Source organism: Hyla sarda, chromosome 10 (genome assembly GCF_029499605.1).
Source record: "Hyla sarda isolate aHylSar1 chromosome 10, aHylSar1.hap1, whole genome shotgun sequence".
Lineage (NCBI taxonomy): Eukaryota > Metazoa > Chordata > Amphibia > Anura > Hylidae > Hyla > Hyla sarda.
In genome coordinates, this window is record NC_079198.1 from 135,554,100 (window position 1) to 135,575,663 (window position 21,564).

The 21,564-nt window shown below is 43.2% G+C and overlaps 1 protein-coding gene across 2 annotated transcripts in view; it reads left to right on the plus strand.

Annotated features, from left to right (window-relative positions):
• MMEL1 (membrane metalloendopeptidase like 1) overlaps nt 1–21,564 on the plus strand; it is a 240,207-nt gene that overhangs the window by 185,554 nt on the left and 33,089 nt on the right. For both annotated transcript variants that reach the window (XM_056544305.1, XM_056544304.1), the window contains exons 13-15: nt 1,624–1,752; nt 10,130–10,228; nt 17,339–17,422. In XM_056544305.1, coding sequence (XP_056400280.1) covers nt 1,624–1,752; nt 10,130–10,228; nt 17,339–17,422 — 312 coding nt within the window. The remainder of the gene's footprint in view (nt 1–1,623; nt 1,753–10,129; nt 10,229–17,338; nt 17,423–21,564) is intronic.

Below are 21,564 nucleotides of genomic sequence, written 5' to 3' on the forward strand. Positions count from 1 at the left end.
AGGTGTTTTAAATGTCATAATATCTATCATAAGTTATGGCAAAAACTGGGGTTGGTGTCGATGGTAATCGGCCATCAGATCATCTTAAAAGGATCAATGTGATCCAAAATTGTAAAGGGGATGTCCAGTTATGCAAAACTTTTGTGAGGAGGGGTCTGACCACTGGGAATCAACACCCCCGCGCGCGTGTTCTCCACAATGGATCCTGTCTCTTATTCCACAGAACTATGCCCCCCCCCCCCCCCCACATTCTAAGCTGAAGTGGTCTTAGGAGTGACAACCCACCTCCAGGCTGGGCCATTCAGCCACTATATGGTCTCCTCATGCTGTTGCCACCTCCAGGCTGGGTCATTCAGCCACTATATGGTCTCCTCATGCTGTTGCCACCTCCAAGCTCTGTCATTGTGCCGCTCTGCAACAGTGATTCTAATAGCGACGCCTCTGACCTTCATTTCATACTGAATAACAGTATTATTTCACTAATGCAGCACACTCCCTATGCATGTTACAGCAAGGCAAAGTGTTCTACACCCTTATTGAGGCTCTCTGTAGGCCAGAAACAGCCGTTTTTAATAGTGATTTGCTGCAGGTTGAAACAGATTTTTGGGGAAAATTCGGCAAATCGGCCGAATCAAATTTTTCTAAAATTCGCTCATCTCTAATCGTTATAATCCCACTGACCTACAGCATAAAGATAGCAAGTCATTTTTACCGCAAAGTGCACTGCGTCAGGACAAAACCCCCCCAAAGTTTAAAAAAAATGTGGGGATTTTTTTTACTTTTTTTATTTCACCCCACAATTTATTTTTCCTTTGTTTCGCCGTAAATTTTGTAATAAAATGAGTGATTATTGGTCCCGCATAAAATGAGCCTCATACGGATCTGAAGGTGGAAAAATTAAAGAGTTATGGATTTTAACAGGCGAGGAGGAGGAGGAGGAGGAGGAGGAGGAAAATAAGAAATACTGAAAATTGTTTAACATTTTAAAAAAGGGGTTAAAACTAAATTGGAAAAGCATAACACTATGATTCAGAACTAAAGTGTAGAATTTAAAATTAACAGAATTCACCCCTGTTTACACAACTACATAGATTTAGTTCATCTTTGTTAGAAAAATTGTTAATTCTATGGACTTTGGCGGTAGTTTTGTCGAAACCAGTGCGAAAGGAAGGTCAACTTTTTCCTCTGGATGGGTTTTAATAAATCTCTTCCATCTCTTTGGCTTAAGTTAAACCAGTGTTTCCCAACTAGTTTGCCTCCATCTTGTGCAAAACTACAACTTCCAACATGCCCGGACAGCCGTTGGCTGTCCGGGCATGCTGGGAGTTGTAGTTTTGCAACAGCTGGAGACACACTGGTTGGAAAATACTGGTTTAAACCATGGCCTACATCTCTTGAAGAGTGGAGGAAACCATGGCCAGCTCCAAAGGAACCCAATGGAAGATTGGGAGGATCGTAAACTTTACGTTGTTGTTGCCCCAAATTTACGCCGTACAAGGGTTCAATACTGAGTAGCCACATCACCATTACTATTACTGTGCTTTATGTGTTGTCGGTAATGGGAATGAAGAGGTTAATTACGGTGGACACAAGTAGGTTGACGTGGTCTTGTTCTCCGTCCAGGCTCTGTACGGGACCACATTAGAGGAGGCCCGATGGAGGGAGTGTGTCAGCTACGTCAACAGCAACATGGAGAATGCGGTCGGCGCCATGTATGTCAAGGAAACATTTGCTGGTGAGAGCAAGAGGATGGTATGTAGCGCTATCCATCTATGAACAGTATACTTCACTAATATATCGCTAAACATCTAAAAACACGAGATGATGTTGGACACTCCCTTTTTGTTAACCAATGGTCAGCCGGTATAGGTTTCCTACAGCACCCCACAGAGTAAATAAGAGATTACAAGGTACCCACAGAAGTCAATGGACTGTTGGACTCACTATGGATCTGTAAAGTAACCCCCTCCCTCCACCCAATGGGGAGCTACTCACCTTTTTAGGTTGTGTAACAGACACAACCCCCATGCATTCATAAGGAAGATGTGCAGCTTCCCAGGTTTCGGCACCAGATTGTACACGCTGAGGTATAGCTAAGGATCAGTAGAGTAAAAGTCTGGGGTTCCTGGTGCAATAAATCAAAAGAGACGTGGTAATTTCAATCACTGATTACATTTCATTAGGTAAACCACATATGCAACGCATTTCTGGGCTTTGGAGCCCCTTAATCAGATATTATGGCAAAAATATATGCCCTGTATGCCGTTTCATATGACAAAGGGGTTCTAAAGCCCAGAAACGCACAGTGTATGAGGTTTACCTAATAAACTGCATCAGGAACCCAGGACTTTAAAGGGGTTCTCAGGTGCTTACACATAAGATGCCTGATCGCGGGAGTCCCGCCGCTGGGGACCCCCAGGATCATGCACGCGGCACCCCGTTAGTAATCAGTCCCCGAAGCGTGTTCGCTCCGGGTCTGATTACAGGCAACCACCGGGCCGGCGGCGTGTGACATCACGCCTCCGCCCCTGTGTGACGTCACGCTCCGCCCCTCACTGCAAGCCTACGGGAGGGGGTGTGATAGCTGTGCCTTCCCCTCCCGTAGGCTTGCATTGAGGGGCGGAGCGTGACGTCACACGGGGGCGGAGGCGTGACGTCACAGCCGCCGGCCCGGTGGTCGCCTGTAATCAGACCCGTAGCGAACACGCTCCGGGGACTGATTACAAACGGGGTGCCGCGTGCAAGATCCCGGGGGTCCCCAGCGGTGGGACTCCCGCGATCAGGCATCTTATCCCCTATCCTTTGGATAGGGGAAAAGATGTGTAAGCACCGGAGAACCCCTTTAAAGGGGTAGTTCAGAATTTTTTTATTTATTTGACTATGCTACAGGGGCTGTAACGTTAGTGTAGTTCATAATATAGTGTCTGTATATATGTTTGATGGTGGCCTCGCAATACTTCTGTAATTTTTGCCCCAAATGTTTATTTTTAACAGCATACAAAAGGAGCGTTGTCTCAGGTTTTCCCAGGTTGTAGTGTGGCCCGAGACATTGCATCACTAGCTGGGTGTTCAGAGTGGGCCGCTCTTTGCTTCAATGGGAGGAGCGACCGCTGGGTAGGAGGGGAGGTCATTCTGCAAGAGCTGTAGTTTTGTAACAGCTGGAAGTACCCTAGTCAAAAAAACACTGGTTTATTGCATTGAAGAGATCACAGGTGTGTTTCAATGGGTGGGGTGACTGATGTGTGGGAGGGAGAAAAGTGACCTTACACTTACAAACAAGGAATCATGGGACTTATAGTTTGAGGGAAGGAACTATAACAGGAAATAGCCAGTTCAAAATAAATTATAGTAATCTTACAATAGAGCCATTTGACCCCAAAACATGTACCGATCCTTCCTAAACATGTCCATTACTGTCTGACAGGTAAGTACTAAAATCACATTATGGTGGGTAACCCCTTTAACGCTACTGATCCTCAGCTATACCTCGGCTGGTACGCTCCAGTGCCGAAACCTGTGAAGCTGCACCATCTTTTTTATGCCTAAATAGTGGTTGTGTCTAAAAAGGTGAGAGCTCCTCACTGAGGGTCACTGCACCAATTCTTGCACACTTTTAATAAACGTATTGCCCTATGAAAAGCTCTACTTTCCTTTTTGCCCATAGAGTATGGACTGACTAAGGCAGTGGTCTCAAAACTGTAAACCTCCAGCTGTTGCAAAACTACAACTCCTAGCATGCTCGGACAGCCGTTGGCTGTCCGGGCATGCAGGGAGTTGTAGTTTTGCAACATGTGGAGGGCCACAGTTTAAAGGGGTACTCCGGTGGAAAACTTTTTTTCTTTTAAATCAACTAAAATGTAGTTCCTGAAATAAAGTTCCTAAAATGGACAGAGATGTCAGCAGAGAGCACTGTGCTCGTGATTCAGCAGAGAGCACTGTGTTCCAAAAAGAAAATAATTTCCTCTGTAGTATTCAGCAGCTAATAAGTACTAGAAGGATTAAAAAAAATTAATAGAAGTAATTTACAAATCTGTTCTGGTTGATTCAACTTTAGTTGATTTAAAAAAAGAAAAAAAAAAGTTTTCCACCGGAGTACCCCTTTAAATACTACTGATTACTCCAGATAATTTGGGTCCTCCACAGCAAGCTACAGAATCCTATTTTAGACATAGTTATGATGTGTTTTAGACACTTCAAAAATATTTGATGCATCTCTAGACTGCCTGTTCTAGGTGGAGTCTGGTCAAAAACATAGTCAAACTTTGGCGCCTTAAGTTAATGGAGCTAAATGCATTCCAATGGTAAATGAGGGCCATGACCTCTAATACCTGAAAATATCTGAGCACAGGATTTGGGTTGTTATGTTGTTTTAGAAATGGTGAGAAATCTAATCACAGTATATTAGAAATTTTCAGAACTTTTCAACAATTTCCACCAATTTTTTGTTAAGTTGACTACATAACAAAAAAAATAATATCTAATTCCATTCAGTAAATAAATCCTAGGTGGGGTTAGAAAACTATTATGTGAGGTAAATAAATCCCAGGTGGGGTTAGAAAACTATTATGTGAGGTAAATAAATCCCGGGTGGGGTTAGAAAACTCTTATGTGCGATAAATGAATCCTTGGTGGGGTTAGAAAACTATTATGTGAGGTAAAGAAATCCTGGGTGGGGTTAGAAAACTATTATGTGAGGTAAATAAATCCTGAGTGGGGTTAGAAAACTCCTATGTGAGGTAAATAACTCCTGTGTGGAGTTAAAAAAAAACACTTCTTTGTGAGGTAAAAAAAAATCCCAAGTGGGGTTAGAAAACTCTTATGTGAGGTAAATAAATCCTGGGTGAGGTTAGAAAACTCCTATGTGAGGTAACTAAATCCTGGGTGGGGTTAGAAAACTCCTATGTGAGGTAAAAAAAAAAATCTCCAGGGTGGGGTTAAAAAAAACTCTTATGTGAGGTAAATAAATCCTGGGTGAGGTTAGAAAGATCCTATGTGAGGTAACTTAATCCTGGGTGGGGTTAGAAAACTATTATGTGAGGTAAAGAAATCCTTGGTGGGGTTAGAAAACTATTATGTTAGGTAAATAAATCCCGGGTGGGGTTAGAAAACTCTTATGTGAGGTAAATAAATCCTGGGTGAGGTTAGAAAACTCCTATGTGAGGTAACTAAATCCTGGGTGGGGTTAGAAAACTTCTATGTGAGGTAAAAAAAAAACTCCAGGGTGGGGTTAAAAAAAACTCTTATGTGAGGTAAATAAATCCTGGGTGAGGTTAGAAAGATCCCATGTGAGGTAACAAGTGAGGTAACAATCCTGGGTGGGGTTAGAAAACTCCTATATGAGGTAAATAGACCTGCCTGTTCTAGATGGGGTCAGGTCGGAAAAAATGGCGCATGATGTTAATGGAGCCAAAGCATTTTAATAGTAAATGAGGGCCATGACCTCTAATACCTCAAAATATCCAAGCACAGGAGTTGGGTTGTTACATTGTATCAGAACTCCTTGTTGTGACAAAATGGTGAGAAATCGAATGAAAGTATACCAGAAATTTGCAGAATTTTCAACAATTTACAGTTCGCCCATTCGAATGTTGTCTACATGACAAAAAATATCTAATTCTATTCAATATTTTTGAGAATTTTACCTTGACAGCAGCCACAGCTGTTTTATTTCTGTGTTTTTTGTAATTATTTTTGTTAGTTTTTTCCACATTTATTAATTACTTTTGGCTTTGTTTAGCAAACATCAATAAATAACATAAGTATCTTTTTTTCTCATCGCTTTGTTTTGTTTGTGTTTTTGCTGTTTTTGAACTCTGGGTTACTGCAGGAATGTTTAGCCAGAAGTCTGGGTATTTCAGGAATTCTGTTTAGCTCCTGGTGCCAGCTATGTAACAGTATAAGATTTGGTGGCGCAAGAACCGAAATCATGTGTCCTGTAGATGGATGATATGTGAGACAACATTAGTATACATATTTTAGATTTCATTTAACCTTTTTGTATGAAATCCATTTTTGAAAAAAATATCAGTTACAAAAACAAAAAGGTATTAAGACCATTTGCCGTTGTTCCACTTGATATGGCGGCCGTCTACAGCGTCTATGAACTGAGTTACTAAAAGTATGAGGAGATAGGAATCATATTTCAGATTAGTGTCAGAAAGCTCCGATCTTGGACTATAAGGAGTTTGGCTGTTTGAAGGAAATCCCGGGTGGGGCAGGAAACTCCTGGGTAAGGTTAGAACATTTCAAGTGGAGTTAAATAACTCCTGGGTGGGGTTACAAAACTATTATGTGAGGTAAATAATTCCTAGGTGGGGTTAGAAAACTCCTATACTAGGGAAATAACTCCTTGGTAGGGTTACAAAACTATTATGTGAGGTAAATAATTCTTGGGTGGGGTTAGAAAACTCCTATATTGGGGAAATAACTCTTGGATGGGGTTACAGAACTATTATGTGAGGTAAATAAATCCTGGGTGGGGTTTGAAAACACCTGTGTGGGGTAAATAAATTCTGGGTGGGGTTAGTAAAATCCTATGTGAGGTAAATAAATCATGGGTGAGGTTAGAAAAATGTGAGGTAAATGGTGGGGTTGGAGAATTTTAGCATGGAAATGCAAACTCCTAGGTGGGATTAGAAAACTTCTATGTGAGGTGGATAAATTCTGGGTATAGTAGGAATTAAGAAATTTCTGGATGGGTTTATGATAGTCCTGGGTGGGATTAAGAGACTCCTGGCTGAGGTAAGAAACAACTTGGTACAGTTAGATAACTCACGCGAAGGCAAAGTTATATTGACTTTCTTGAACTATTAAATTAGACCCATGGTGGAGAATGAAACTTCTAAGTGAGGATAGAAAACTTCAAGGTGGGACTAAGGAATTGCTGTTTAAGTTTTGAAAAAAAAAACACCTCCTGGGTGGGGTTAGGAAACTCCAGGGTGGGGTTAGGAAACTCCTGGGTGGGGTTAGGAAACTCTTGGATGAAGTTAGAAAACACTGGGATTTATTTACTAACGTGATCCCAAATCTTTTTTCTCTGGTTTTGCCCCCAAATTGTGTTGCAGATTCCATGCGACACAATTTGCGACCCAAAAAAACCCAAAACCCTCCATTTTACAAGAAAAAACCGAAAGGGGGCGCCACATCCCCTTTCAGGTTTTTCTTGTAAAATGAAGAGTTTTGTTTTTTTTGGTCGCAAATTGTGTCGCATGGAACGTGCAACACAATTTGGGTGCAACACCAGAGAAAAAAGATTCAGGATCACGTTTAATTTTGAAAAGTGTCGGGGACACGCCCCTTTTGCCGGGGCCATGCCCACTTTCTCTTGTGGCCACCACAAGAGAAAGTGGGCATGGCCCCGACAAAAGGGGCGTGTCCACGTCAGTTTTAAAAATCCCAACATATTTATTAAGGTTTCCACAGAAAATGTGGTAGATTTGAGCTGAGAAAAAACAGACAGATCAGAAAAGTTGTAAGTAAAAAAAGCAAAATGTAGGGAACAGTGCAAAATGTAGGGAAACCTTAGTAAATACCATGGTAAAATACCTGTCGGAAATCAAAGCCCACAAAGAAAACCACACTACACTCTTAGTAAATAAACCCCACTGTGTTTGATTGGGGAATTGCTGTGTAGGGTTAAAAACTTTTGGATGGATTTAGAAAACTCCCGTGTAGGGTTAGAAAACCACTTGGTAAAGTAAGTGACTCATGTAAATGCTTTTTTAAGTGTTTTCTAGAACTATTAAATAAATGGCTATTCTCAGGAGAGGGGAGCATACAGTGAGTGGGAGGACACCGTCAGAAGACTTAGAACTTCTGGATGGGGCTGGGGAACTCCTGGGTTGGGTTAGTTAGTGTTTACGTTTTGGAATTCCTGGGTTGGGTTAGTTAATGTTTACGTTTGGGAACTCCTGGGTTGGGTTAGTTAGTGTTTACGTTTGGGAATTCCTGGGTTGGGTTAGTTAGTGTTTATGTTTGGGAACTCCTGGGTTAGTTAGTGTTTACGTTTGGGAATTCCTGGGTTGGGTTAGTTAGTGTTTACGTTTGGGAACTCCTGGGTTGGGTTAGTTAGTGTTTACATTTGGGAATTCCAGGGTTGGGTTAGTTAGTGTTTACGTTTGGAAACTCCTGGGTTGGGTTAGTTAGTGTTTACATTTGGGAATTCCTGGGTTGGGTTAGTTAGTGTTTACGTTTGAGAATTCCTGGGTTGGGTTAGTTAGTGTATACGTTTGGAAACTCCTGGGTTGGGTTAGTTAGTGTTTACGTTTGGGAACTCCTGGGTTAGGTTAGTTAGTGTTTACGTTTGGAAACTCCTGGGTTGGGTTAGTTAGTGTTTAAGTTTGGGAACACTTGGGTTGGGTTAGTTAGTGTTTACGTTTGGGAACTCCTGGGTTGGGTTAGTTAGTGTTTACGTTTGGGAATTCCTGGGTTGGGTTAGTTAGTGTTTACGTTTGGAAACTCCTGGGTTGGGTTAGTTAGTGTTTACGTTTGGGAACTCCTGGGTTGGGTTAGTTAGTGTTTACATTTGGGAACTCCTGGGTTGGGTTAGTTAGTGTTTACGTTTGGGAATTCCTGGGTTGGGTTAGTTAGTGTTTACGTTTGGGAATTCCTGGGTTGGGTTAGTTAGTGTTTACATTTGGGAACTCCTGGGTTGGGTTAGTTAGTGTTTACATTTGGGAACTCCTGGGTTGGGTTAGTTAGTGTTTACATTTGGGAATTCCTGGGTTGGGTTAGTTAGTGTTTACGTTTGGAAACTCCTGGCTTGGGTTAGTTAGTGTTTACATTTGGGAACTCCTGGGTTGGGTTAGTTAGTGTTTACGTTTGGTAACTCCTGGGTTGGGTTAGTTAGTGTTTACGTTTGGGAACTCCTGGGTTGGGTTAGTTAGTGTTTACGTTTGGGAACTCCTGGGTTGGGTTAGTGTTTACGTTTGGGAATTCCTGGGTTGAGTTAGTTAGTGTTTACGTTTGGGAACTCCTGGGTTGGGTTAGTTAGTATTTACGTTTGGGAACTCCTGGGTTAGGTTAGTTAGTGTTTACGTTTGGGAACTCCTGGGTTGGGTTAGTTAGTGTTTACGTTTGGGAATTCCTGGGTTGGGTTAGTTAGTGTTTACGTTTGGGAATTCCTGGGTTGGGTTAGTTAGTGTTTACGTTTGGGAACTCCTGGGTTGGGTTAGTTAGTGTTTACGTTTGGGAATTCCTGGGTTGGGTTAGTTAGTGTTTACATTTGGAAACTCCTGGGTTGGGTTAGTTAGTGTTTACGTTTGGGAACTCCTGGGTTGGGTTAGTTAGTGTTTACATTTGGGAACTCCTGGGTTGGGTTAGTTAGTGTTTACATTTGGGAACTCCTGGGTTGGGTTAGTTAGTGTTTACATTTGGGAACTCCTGGGTTGGGTTAGTGTTTACATTTGGGAATTCCTCGCTGGGTTAGTTAGTGTTTACGTTTGGAAACTCCTGGCTTGGGTTAGTTAGTGTTTACGTTTGGAAACTCCTGGCTTGGGTTAGTTAGTGTTTACGTTTGGGAACTCCTGGGTTGGGTTAGTTAGTGTTTACGTTTGGGAACTCCTGGGTTGGGTTAGTTAGTGTTTACGTTTGGGAACTCCTGGGTTGGGTTAGTTAGTGTTTACGTTTGGGAACTCCTGGGTTGGGTTAGTTAGTGTTTACGTTTGGGAACTCCTGGGTTAGGTTAGTTAGTGTTTACATTTGGGAACTCCTGGGTTGGGTTAGTTAGTGTTTACGTTTGGGAATTCCTGGGTTGGGTTAGTTAGTGTTTACGTTTGGGAATTCCTGGGTTGGGTTAGTTAGTGTTTACGTTTGGGAACTCCTGGGTTGGGTTAGTTAGTGTTTACGTTTGGGAACTCCTGGGTTGGGTTAGTTAGTGTTTACGTTTGGAAACTCCTGGGTTGGGTTAGTTAGTGTTTACGTTTGGGAACTCCTGGGTTGGGTTAGTTAGTGTTTACGTTTGGTAACTCCTGGGTTGGGTTAGTTAGTGTTTACGTTTGGAAACTCCTGGGTGGGGTCAGAGCTAATATACTTTTGGGCAGGCGGGGCAGATTAATTTACTTATTTATTAATTATCTGGATGGATATGGACATGCATCTTTTTATTATGTTTCATTTTGAAATGTTCTAGATCAGCGACCTCATAAATAAAATCCGTGAAGTTTTTATTGAGACTCTGGACGAATTACAATGGATGGATGGGACGTCAAAAGAAAAGGCGCGAGAAAAGGTCAGTAAGTAGTCGCAAAGAGATTATAAAAAGCTCTAACCCAACCCAACCTTGGAAAACTTTTTTTTTTTTTTTCAAATTAAACTGGTGCCAAAAAGTTAAACAGATTTGTAAATTACTTCTATTTAAAAACCTTAATCCTTCCAGTACTTATCAGCTGCTGTATACTCTACAGGAAGTTGTGTAGTTCTTTTCTGTCTGACCACGGTGCTCTCTGCTGACACCTCTGTTTGTGTCAGGAACTGTCCAGAGCAGAAGCAAATTGTCATAGCAAACCTCTCCTGCTCTGGACAGTTCCTGACACGGACAGAGGTGTCAGCAGAGAGCACGGTGGTCAGACTGGAAAGAACTACACAACTTTCTCTGGAGCATACAGCAGCTGATTAGTACTGGAAGGATTACAATTTTTAAATAGAAGTAATTTACTGTCACGATGCCGGCTGGCAGGAGGTGGATCCTCTGTGCCAGAGAGGGATTGGCGAGGACCGCGCTAGTGGACCGGTTCTAAGCCACTACAGGTTTTCACCAGAGCCCGCCGCAAAGCGGGATGGTCTTGCTGCGGCGGTAGTGACCAGGTCGTATCCACTAGCAACGGCTCACCTCTCTGACTGCTGAAGATACTGAAGATAGGCGAGGTACAAGGGAGTAGGCAGAAGCAAGGTCGGACGTAGCAGAAGGTCGAGGCAGGCAGCAAGGATCGTAGTCAGGGGCAACGGCAGGAGGTCAGGAACACGGGCTAGGAACAGGCAAGGGAACGCTTTCACTAGGCACTAAGGCAACAAGATCCAGCAAGGGAGTGCAAGGGAAGTGAGGTAATATAGGGAAGTGCACAGGTGATTACCAATTAAGCTAATTGGGAAGATTGGGCCAGGCACCATCATTGGTGCACTGGCCCTTTAAATCGCAGAGACCCGGCGCGCGCGCGCCCTAGGGAGCGGGGCCGCGCGCGCCGGGACAGGACCGAGGGAGAGCGAGTCAGGTACGGGGGCCGGGGTGCGCATCGCGAGCGGGCGCTATCCGCATCGCGAATCGCATCCCGGCTGAAGGCGGGACCGCAGCGCACCCGGTCAGTGGATCTGACCGGGGCGCTGCAACAACGAAGATGAGGCGGGCGCTCCGGGGAGGAACGGGGACCCGGAGCGCTCGGCGTAACAGTACCCCCCCCCTTGGGTCTCCCCCTCTTCTTGGGGCCAAAGAACCTGAGGAAAACAAACTCAATTTTTCCGTGATGAGGTCCGATGCAAATTAGGAGGGGTTCTGTGTGGAAACGTACGAGACAGTCCAATCTTTTATTGTAAAAACAATAGATGTAGAGGGGTCTGGCGAGACTGGTCACAGGAACGTAGAACCTGTTGATGAGAGAGGCCAAAAAAAATTTTCCTGCAGATCCGGAGTCCAAGAAGAGCATAGTAGAGAAGGAGAAGGTAGAGGCAGATATCCGCACAGGCACAGTAAGGCGTGGAGAAGCAGAGTTGACATCAAGAACTGTGTCACCTTTGTGCGGAGTCAGCGTACGTCTTTCCAGGCGGGGAGGACGGATAGGACAATCCTTCAGGAAGTGTTCGGTACCGGCATAGTACAGGCAAAGATTCTCCATGCGGCGTCGTGTCCTCTCTAGAGGTGTCAAGCGAGACCGGTCAACTTGCATAGCCTCCGCGGCGGGAAGCACAGGAACGGATTGCAGAGGACCAGAGGAGAGAGGAGCCGGGGAGAAAAAACGCTTCGTGCGAACAAAGTCCATATCCAGGCGGAGCTCCAGACGCCATCCGGAAGAACGCATGTCAATGCGAGTGGCAAGATGAATGAGTTCATGTAGGTCAGCAGGAGTCTCTCGTGCGGCCAGAACATCTTTAATGTTGCTGGATAGGCCTTTTTTAAAGGTCGCGCAGAGAACCTCACTATTCCAGGACAACTCGTAAGCAAGAGCACGGAACTGAATGGCGTACTCGCCAACGGAAGAAACACCCTGTTCCAGGTTCAGCAGGGCAATCTCGGCAGAAGAAGCTCGGGCAGGCTCCTCGAAGACACCACGGACCTCAGCGAAGAAGGACTGGACTGTGGCTGTGGCAGAATCATTGCGGTCCCCATCAAACTTGTCCGGCAGGGACAAGCAGGGGTTAAGAACGGCTGGTTGCTGCGGAGGAGTTGCAGGAGCCGGCGGAGGAGATGGTTGTTGCAGCTGTAGCTGTGACTGAAGTTGCTGTATCTGCGGCAGCAGCTGCTGTGACTGAAGTTGCTGTATCTGCGGCAGCAGCTGCTGTAACTGTGACTGAAGACGCTGTGTCTCGGAGATCAAGTATGCCAGCTGTTGATCTCGTTGGGCGATCTTTACGCCAAATTTGTCCGGCAGGGACAAGCAGGGGTTAGGAAGGACCGGTTGCTGCGGAGGAGTTGCAGGAGCCGGCGGAGGAGATGGTAGTTGCAGCTGGAGCTGTTGCTGTATCTGCGGCTGCAGCTGCTGTATCTGTGACTGAATACGCAGTGCCTCGGAGGTCAAGTATGCCAGCTGTTGATCTCGTTGCGCTATCTGTTGCGACTGCTGGGCGATCTGACGAGCTTGCTGGGCGACCAGCGTAGGGAGGTCAGCGACAACTGGCAGAGGAACTTCAGCGGGATCCATGGCCGGATCTACTGTCACGATGCCGGCTGGCAGGAGGTGGATCCTCTGTGCCAGAGAGGGATTGGCGAGGACCGCGCTAGTGGACCGGTTCTAAGCCACTACAGGTTTTCACCAGAGCCCGCCGCAAAGCGGGATGGTCTTGCTGCGGCGGTAGTGACCAGGTCGTATCCACTAGCAACGGCTCACCTCTCTGACTGCTGAAGATACTGAAGATAGGCGAGGTACAAGGGAGTAGGCAGAAGCAAGGTCGGACGTAGCAGAAGGTCGAGGCAGGCAGCAAGGATCGTAGTCAGGGGCAACGGCAGGAGGTCAGGAACACGGGCTAGGAACAGGCAAGGGAACGCTTTCACTAGGCACTAAGGCAACAAGATCCAGCAAGGGAGTGCAAGGGAAGTGAGGTAATATAGGGAAGTGCACAGGTGATTACCAATTAAGCTAATTGGGAAGATTGGGCCAGGCACCATCATTGGTGCACTGGCCCTTTAAATCGCAGAGACCCGGCGCGCGCGCGCCCTAGGGAGCGGGGCCGCGCGCGCCGGGACAGGACCGAGGGAGAGCGAGTCAGGTACGGGGGCCGGGGTGCGCATCGCGAGCGGGCGCTATCCGCATCGCGAATCGCATCCCGGCTGAAGGCGGGACCGCAGCGCACCCGGTCAGTGGATCTGACCGGGGCGCTGCAACAACGAAGATGAGGCGGGCGCTCCGGGGAGGAACGGGGACCCGGAGCGCTCGGCGTAACATTTACATAGACATGAATGGAGGGGGTTTGGCGTGACGTCACGGCCACGGCCGCCCGAAGCCAGTGTTCTGAACATAATGTTCATAACACCAAGGTCCCAGCGGTTGGACCCCCCCCCCCCCCCCACGATCAGACATCTCTTAGGGGATAAGATGTCTAGGGGTACTCCGGTGACAAACTTTTTTTTTTTTAAATCAACTGGTGCCAGAAAGCTAAACATATTTGTAAATTACTTCTATTAAAAAATCTTAATCCTTCCTGTACTTATTAGCTGCTGAATACTACAGCGGAAATTCTTTTCCGTTTGAAACACAGAACTGTCTGCTGACATCATGAACACAGTGCTCTCTGCTGACATCTCTGTCCATTTTAGGAACTGCCCAGAGTAAAAGGAAATCCCCATAGCAAACGTATGCTGTTCTGGACAGTTCCAAAAATGGACAGAGATGTCAGCAGAGAGCACTGTGCTCGTGATGTCAGCAGAGAGCTCTGTGTTTCAAAAAGAAAATAATTTCCTCTGTAGTATTCAGCAGCTAATAAGTATAGGAAGGATTAAGATTTTTTAATAGAAGTAATATACAAATCTGTTTAACTTTCTAGCACCAGTTGATTTAAAAAAAAAAAAAAAAAATTTCACCGGAGTACCCCTTTAAGGTTATGGTTCTGATTGGTTCCTTTTCCTGGGCCACTGGACAAACTCAGGACACTAGATCTAGATAAGGAAACACATGGGGACTTATGTAGCACATACAGATGAGGAAATCAACATCCCATACAAATAGTTATCTGGCACCTGATTGGAGGATTCATCAGGTCTGGTGTTAAGAATTCCGATGTTTAATAACGGAGACAATGACGGATGAGACACTGCGCTCCCCCCGGTGTGTGGTCGTCCCTGGCTCGTGCAGCCGTAGCTCCAAGGCAGGTTTTATTTTGGAAATTCTCGTAAAAATGACAATATCAAAACCAGTAAAGAAAAACAGCTCCTCGTGAAGAACGTTTATATTCCTTAAATAGTGAGAAATCCTGGAGAATGCAAATAACAAAACGATAACCTTCAAATATACTTTATAAACATAGAATTAAAGAAGGAAGAAAAAAAGTAAGTAAGAAAAAAAAAATTTAAGGGGTACTCCGGCGGAAAGCATATTTTTTTTTTAAATCAATTGTTGCCAGAAAGTTAAACAGATGTGTAAATTTCTTCTATATAAAAATCTTAAAGGGGTATTCCAGGCAAAAACTTTTTTATATATATCAACTGGCTCCGGAAAGTTAAACAGATTTGTAAATTACTTCTATTAAAAAATCTTAATCCTTCCAATAGTTATTAGCTTCTGAAGTTTTCTGTCTAACTGCTCAATGATGATGTCACGTCCCGGGAGCTGTGCATGATGGGAGAATATCCCCATAGGAACTGCACAGCTCCCGGGACGTGAGTCATCAGAGAGCAGTTAGACAGAAAACAGCAACTCAACTTCAGAAGCTAATAACTATTGGAAAGATTAAGATTTTTTAATAGAAGTAATTTACAAATCTGTTTAACTTTCCGGAGCCATTTGATTAAAAAAAAAAAAAAATTTTGCCTGGAATACCCCTTTAATCCTTTCAGTACTTATCAGCTGCTGTATACCATAGAGGAAGTTTTTTTTTTTTTCTTTTCTTTTCTATCTGTCCACAGTGCTCTCTACTGACACCTCTGTCCATGTCAGGAACTGTCCGGAGCAGGAGAAAATCCCCCTAACAAACCTCTCCTGCTCTCGACAGTTCCTGACATGGACTGAGGTGTCAGCAGAGAGCACTGTGGTCAGATAGAAAAGAAATTTTTAAAAAAATAAAAAAAAAATATTTTTTTTAAAAAAGCAAAGCATACAGCAGCTGATAAGTACTGGAAGTATTAATGATTTTTAAATAGAAGTAATTTATAAATTACTCTTTAACTTTCTGGCATCAGTTTAGTCATCTCTTGTCCATGACTCATGGACAAGCCTGATGGTGCTGCAGGACTAGATAGAGTCCCAGTAGGTATGGGCACCCTTAGAGGTGGAATTTTCAGGGGATGTTTTTTTTTTTCTTACTTATTTATTCAAAAAAATATAAACAACCATATTACAAAAGGTCTTTAATTTTCATTGGTAACCGCATATCATTTTTGGGGGGATCTGACAGTGCCCATTTAAAGGAGATGAGTGTCTGATTGGTTGGGCTACGACCATTGGGACCCCCTACACTCCATGGGGGTCCGATTTTTCCCTGGTTACACAAGCACTTGGTCAGACAAACGCGCTATACCTATTGATTCAACTCTATGCACCGAACAATAAAAACAAAATACTAGCCTCAGTTTTAAGAATTTCTTCTCAAATATTACTACCATGAATAATGCACAATGGCCGACATTTATCATTATAGGTGTAAGTGAAGCATTTTTTTACACCTTTTTTTGTGTGCTGGTAATGTGTAGGACAGTGGTCTCTAACCTGCGGACCTCCAGATGTTGCAAAACTACAACTCCCAGCATGCCCGGACAGCCGTTGGCTGTCCGGGCATGCTGGGAGTTGTAGTTTTGCAACATCTGGAGGTCCGCAGGTTGGTGACCACTTGTGTAGGAGCACCAGGTTTATTAAAGGGGTACTCCGGTGGAACACTTTTTTTTTTTTTTTTTTAAATCAACTTCTATTAAAAAAAATCTTAATCCTTAAAATCTTAAGCTGCTGAATACTACAGAGGAAATTCTTTTCTTTTTTTGGAACACAGAGCTCTCCGCTGACATCACGAGCACAGTGCTCTCTGCTGACATCTCTGTCCATTTTAGGAACTGTCCGGAGTAGGAGAAAATCCCCATAGAAAACATATATGCTGCTCTGGACAGTTCCTAAAATGGACAGAGATGTCAGCAGAGAGCACTGTGCTCGTGATGTCAGCAGAGAGCTCTGTGTTCCAAAAAAGAAAAGAATTTCCTTTGTAGTATTCAGCAGCTAATATGTACTGGAAGGATTAATTTTTTTTTTAATAGAAGTCATTTACAAATCTGTTTCACTTTCTGGCACCAGTTGATTTAAGAAAAAAAAAAAAAGGTTTTCACCGGAGTACCCCTTTAGATGGTCTCTGTGACCATTTAAAGGGGTACTCCGGTGAAAAAAGTTTTTTTTCTTAAATCAACTGGTGCCACAAAGTGAAACAGATTTGTAAATTACTTCTATTAAAAAAAAATTATCCTTCCAGTACTTATTAGCTGCTGATACATTTTGTGCAGGTCATATTTTCTGAAATTTCACTCTTCACATACACCATAAAGCTAAGCTAAGCCTGGACTGGTGTCGTTTTAGAGACTTTTCAGTGGCTTTGCGCCTTTTTTGCTCCTTTTCACGAGAAGGCGCAGTTCATATCACCCTTCCAGATCATGTCTATTGCCAAAATCAGTGGATTGCCACTGAAAAGCTGCAGAAATGTGTAAACCAAAAGGTGCAAAAAAGGCGCAAATAAACCCTGCTTGCAACTTTTTTGGGCCTTTTCTAGACACAAAGAACTGTCTAAAGACAATGATAAATGTCGCCCATTATTCACGAATTTATCAGTACAAGTGGGATTTCTCCAGATGTATATATATATATATATATATATATATATATATATATATATATATGTCTATACATTAGTAATGGAGGAAATGAATAGTGGGAATCAATGGCTTGAGAACCGATGTGTACGCGAATCGTATCCTCACAATGTTATCGCATTGAATATTTTCTAGGCGCTCTCCATTAAAGAGCAGATTGGTTATCCAGACTATATCCTGGAGGATCAGAACGATAAGTTGGACCAGGAGTCGGCGTCAGTAAGTACTTTATCAGTCATATCCTGGAACGGTTCTGCTGAAGTAGCACACACAACAATGGCGGTAAACTGGAAGACTGTGTAGTAGGTAGTAGTGTTGGGCGCGAATATTCACATTTCAAATTTTTAGCGCGAATATGGCAAATTCGAAAATATTGCGAATATATTCGCTATATATATTCGAAATTATGAATATTCGTTTTTTATATATATTTTTTTCACAGAACACATCACAGTTATCATCATCCCTCCCTTCTTCCAGCTTGTGGTCTAAAGAACGGCTCCAATACTAGTTACTGTGTGAGACGGAGGAGCGCGAATATTTTGCATATGCGCATATTCGTTCTTTTAGCTCGCGGGTCAATGAGAATGATGCAAATACACTTGTCAGAGGTTATCAACAACATCTCTAGCGATTACGCAAATATGCAAGGGATACGCAAATGCACAACGAATATAACGAATACGTGAGATTCTCGAATATAGGACGACTATTTGGCTATATATTCGCAAAATATCGCAAATTTGAATAAGGTCAATGGCGCTCATCACTAGTAGGTAGAGGTGGACCACATGTTGCCTTATTATCATTTTCATACGATGCTGGCACTGAATGGAGGGATATGCAGGAGTAGACATATTCGTTTCCCATGACTGGGTATAGGGCATCTCAATATTCTACTGTAGGGATCAGCGAGGCCATGTACACAGAAGCAGCAACAGAGTGGAACTGATCTCTTTGTTGATGAATGACTGAGTGACTGTTAAAGGACTTATCTGTTCTCCTCTACCTGTGCTGATCTGTGCTGGAATGACAAATTTAGGGTCTATTCACAGAGCAGAATTCCGCCTCAAATTAAATGCCATAGACTTCTATGGGATTCCACACTCCCATTCACACTTCTGAATTGCCGCTTGCGGAATTCCGCAAGCGGCAATTCAGAAGTGTGAATGGTAGTGCGGAATCCCATAGAAGTCTATGGGATTTAATTTGAAGAGGAATTCCGCACGCGAAAAATCAGAAGTGTGAATGGTAGTGCGGAATCCCATAGAAGTCTATGGGATTTAGTTTGAAGCGGAATTCCGCAAGCAGCAATTCAAAAGTGTGAATGATAGTGCGGAATCCCATAGAAGTCTATGGGATTTAATTTGAAGCAAAATTCTGCAGGCGGAAATTCAGAAGTGTGAATGGTAGTTTGGAATCCCATAGAAGTCTATGGGATTTAATTTGAAGAGGAATTCCGCAAGCGGCAATTTAGAAGTGTGAATGGTAGTGCGGAATCCCATAGAAGTCTATGGGATTTAGGTTGAAGCGGAATTCCGCAGGCGGAAATTCAGAAGTATGAATGGTAGTTTGGAATCCCATAGAAGTCTATGGGATTTAATTTGAAGCAAAATTCCGCAGGCGGAAATTCAGAAGTGTGAATGGTAGTGCGGAATCCCATAGAAGTCTATGGGATTTAATTTGAAGCGGAATTCCGCAAGCGAAAATTCAGAAGTGTGAATGATAGTGCGGAATCCCATAGAAGTCTATGGGATATAGTTTGAAGCGGAATTCGCAAGCAGAAAGGGTGAATGGTAGTGCGGAATCCCATAGATTTCTATGGGATTTAGTTTGAAGCGGAATTCCGCAAGCAGAAAGGGTGAATGGTAGTGCGGAATCCCATAGATTTCTATGGGATTTAATTTGAAGAGGAATTCTGCAAGTGAAAATTCAGAAGTGTGAATGGTAGTGCGGAATCCCAGAAGTCTATGGGATTTAGTTTGAAGCGGAATTCCGCAAGCGGCAATTCAGAAGTGTGAATGATAGTGCGGAATCCCACAGAAGTCTATGAGATTTGATTTGAAGCAGAAATCCGCAAGCGAAAATTCAGAAGTGTGAATGGTAATGCGGAATCCCATAGAAGTCTATGGGATTTAGTTTGAAGCAGAATTCCACAAGCAGAAAGCGTGAATGGCAGTGTGGAATCCCATAGATTTCTATGGGCTTTAAGTTGAGGCGGAATTCCGCAAGCGGCAATTCAAAAGTGTGAATGGTAGTGCGGAATCCCATAAAAGTCTATGCAATTTAGTTTGAAGCGTAATTCCGCAAGTAGAAAGTGTAAATGGTAGTGCAGAATCCCATAGATGTCTATGAGCTTTAAGTTGAGGCGGATTTCCGCAAGTGTTAATTCGGAAGTGTGAATGGTAATGCGGAATCCCATAGAAGTCTATGGGATTTAATTTGAAGCAGAATTCCGCAAGCGGCAATTCAGAAGTGTGAATGGTAGTGCGGAATCCCATAGAAGTCAATGGGATTTAATTTGAAGTGGAATTCCGCAAGCAGAAAGCGTGAATGGTAGTGCGGAATCCCATAGATTTCTATGGGCTTTAAGTTGAGGCGGAATTCCGCAAGCGGAAATTCAGAAGTGTGAATAGACCCTTAGACAGAAATTCCACCTGTCTGCTTGCAAAAGTTTAGTAATTTCTGCCTCCAAAGCCTATTTTCTGTTGCAGACGGAATTTTGTTATTTTCCACGTGTATTCTGCCCGTATTCCGGATGGATTCTCCACCCCTGATTCAAAATGGAAATTTGAAGCAGAAAACCAAAGTTTGGCCCCTTTTGGACCCTTTGGTCACACATTTGGGCATATTTATAGGAACAATATGGGCTACTCCAAGAACAAGTGGGCTGACCCAATAAAAAATTCCGATTAAACTCCGTAGGGAAATTCCACCTGCAATCCGCTTCCAATCTGTCTCCATTCCGCGTTGGGTAAAAATCCACCTTCAAATGAGAGTCCCATTGAAGTCAATGGGATTCTGCTTCGAAAATCCGCCTGAAGAAAGAGCACCACACTTCTTCAGGCTGAAATTTGTAAGCGAAAATTCCGCTCACAAATTCCGCTTCAAAAATTCCGAAGTGTGAATGGGTGCACGGAAAACCCATTGACTTTAGTAAGCAGAATAGATTTTAGTAAGCAGAATTTCTGTCTGCCATTGTAAAGCAGAATTGTAGGCAGGAATTCCATAGTGTGAACCTAGCCTTTCTGCCTGTAGAGAAGTAGTACAGGGAAGAGAGTGTTTGCTGAAATACAAGGTCTGCACATCGATAAGGACATAAACCACCAGGCGACATCTATAAGGACAAAAAAAAAATACCGGAAGCATCTACTAGGACCGCAAACCACAGGAAAACAATTATAAGGACAAAAAACACTGGGCAAAATTTACAAGGACAGCAAATCACTGTTCTACATCTAGAAGGACAACAAAACTTACTGGGAAACATCTACAAGGACTAAAAAACACTAAACAGAAAAACAACACCTACAAGGACAATAAACCACTGGGCAACATCCACAAGGACAACAAAAATTACTGGAAAACATCTACAAGGAAAAAAACTACTGGAAAACATCTACAAGGACCAAAAAACTACTGGACAACATCTACAAAGACAATAAACCATTGGGAACATCTACAAAGACAATAAACCATTGGGAACATCTACAAAGACAATAAACCATTGGGAACATCTACAAAGACAATAAACCATTGGGAACATCTACAAAGACAATAAACCACTGTGCAACATCTACAAGGACAAAAAGAAAAAACACTGGAAAACATCTACAAGGACCAAAAAACTACTGGACAACATCTACAAAGACAATAAACCACTGGACAACATCTACAAGGACAAAAAAAAAAAACACTGGAAAACATCTACAACAAATCACTGTTCAACATCTAGATGGACGACAAAAATTACTGGAAAACATCTACATGGACAACAAACCATTGGGAAACATCTACAAGGAAAAAAACTACTGGACAACATCTACTACATCCACAAGGACAATAAACCACTGGGAAACACTTAAAAGAACAACAAATCATTAGGCAACGTTTAAAGGGACACGGACCACTGGGCAACACCTAGGAGTGGTAGTTTTGCAACAGCTGGAGGCACCCTGGTTGGGAAACACTGATCTATAAGGAAAACAAAAATTACTGGAAAACATCTACAAGGACAAAAAATCTACTAAACAACACCTACAAGGACAACATCCACAGGGACAGCAAACCACAGGAAAATATCTACAAGGCCAAAAATCACTGTAAATATTTATATTTACAAGGACAATAAACCATTGGGA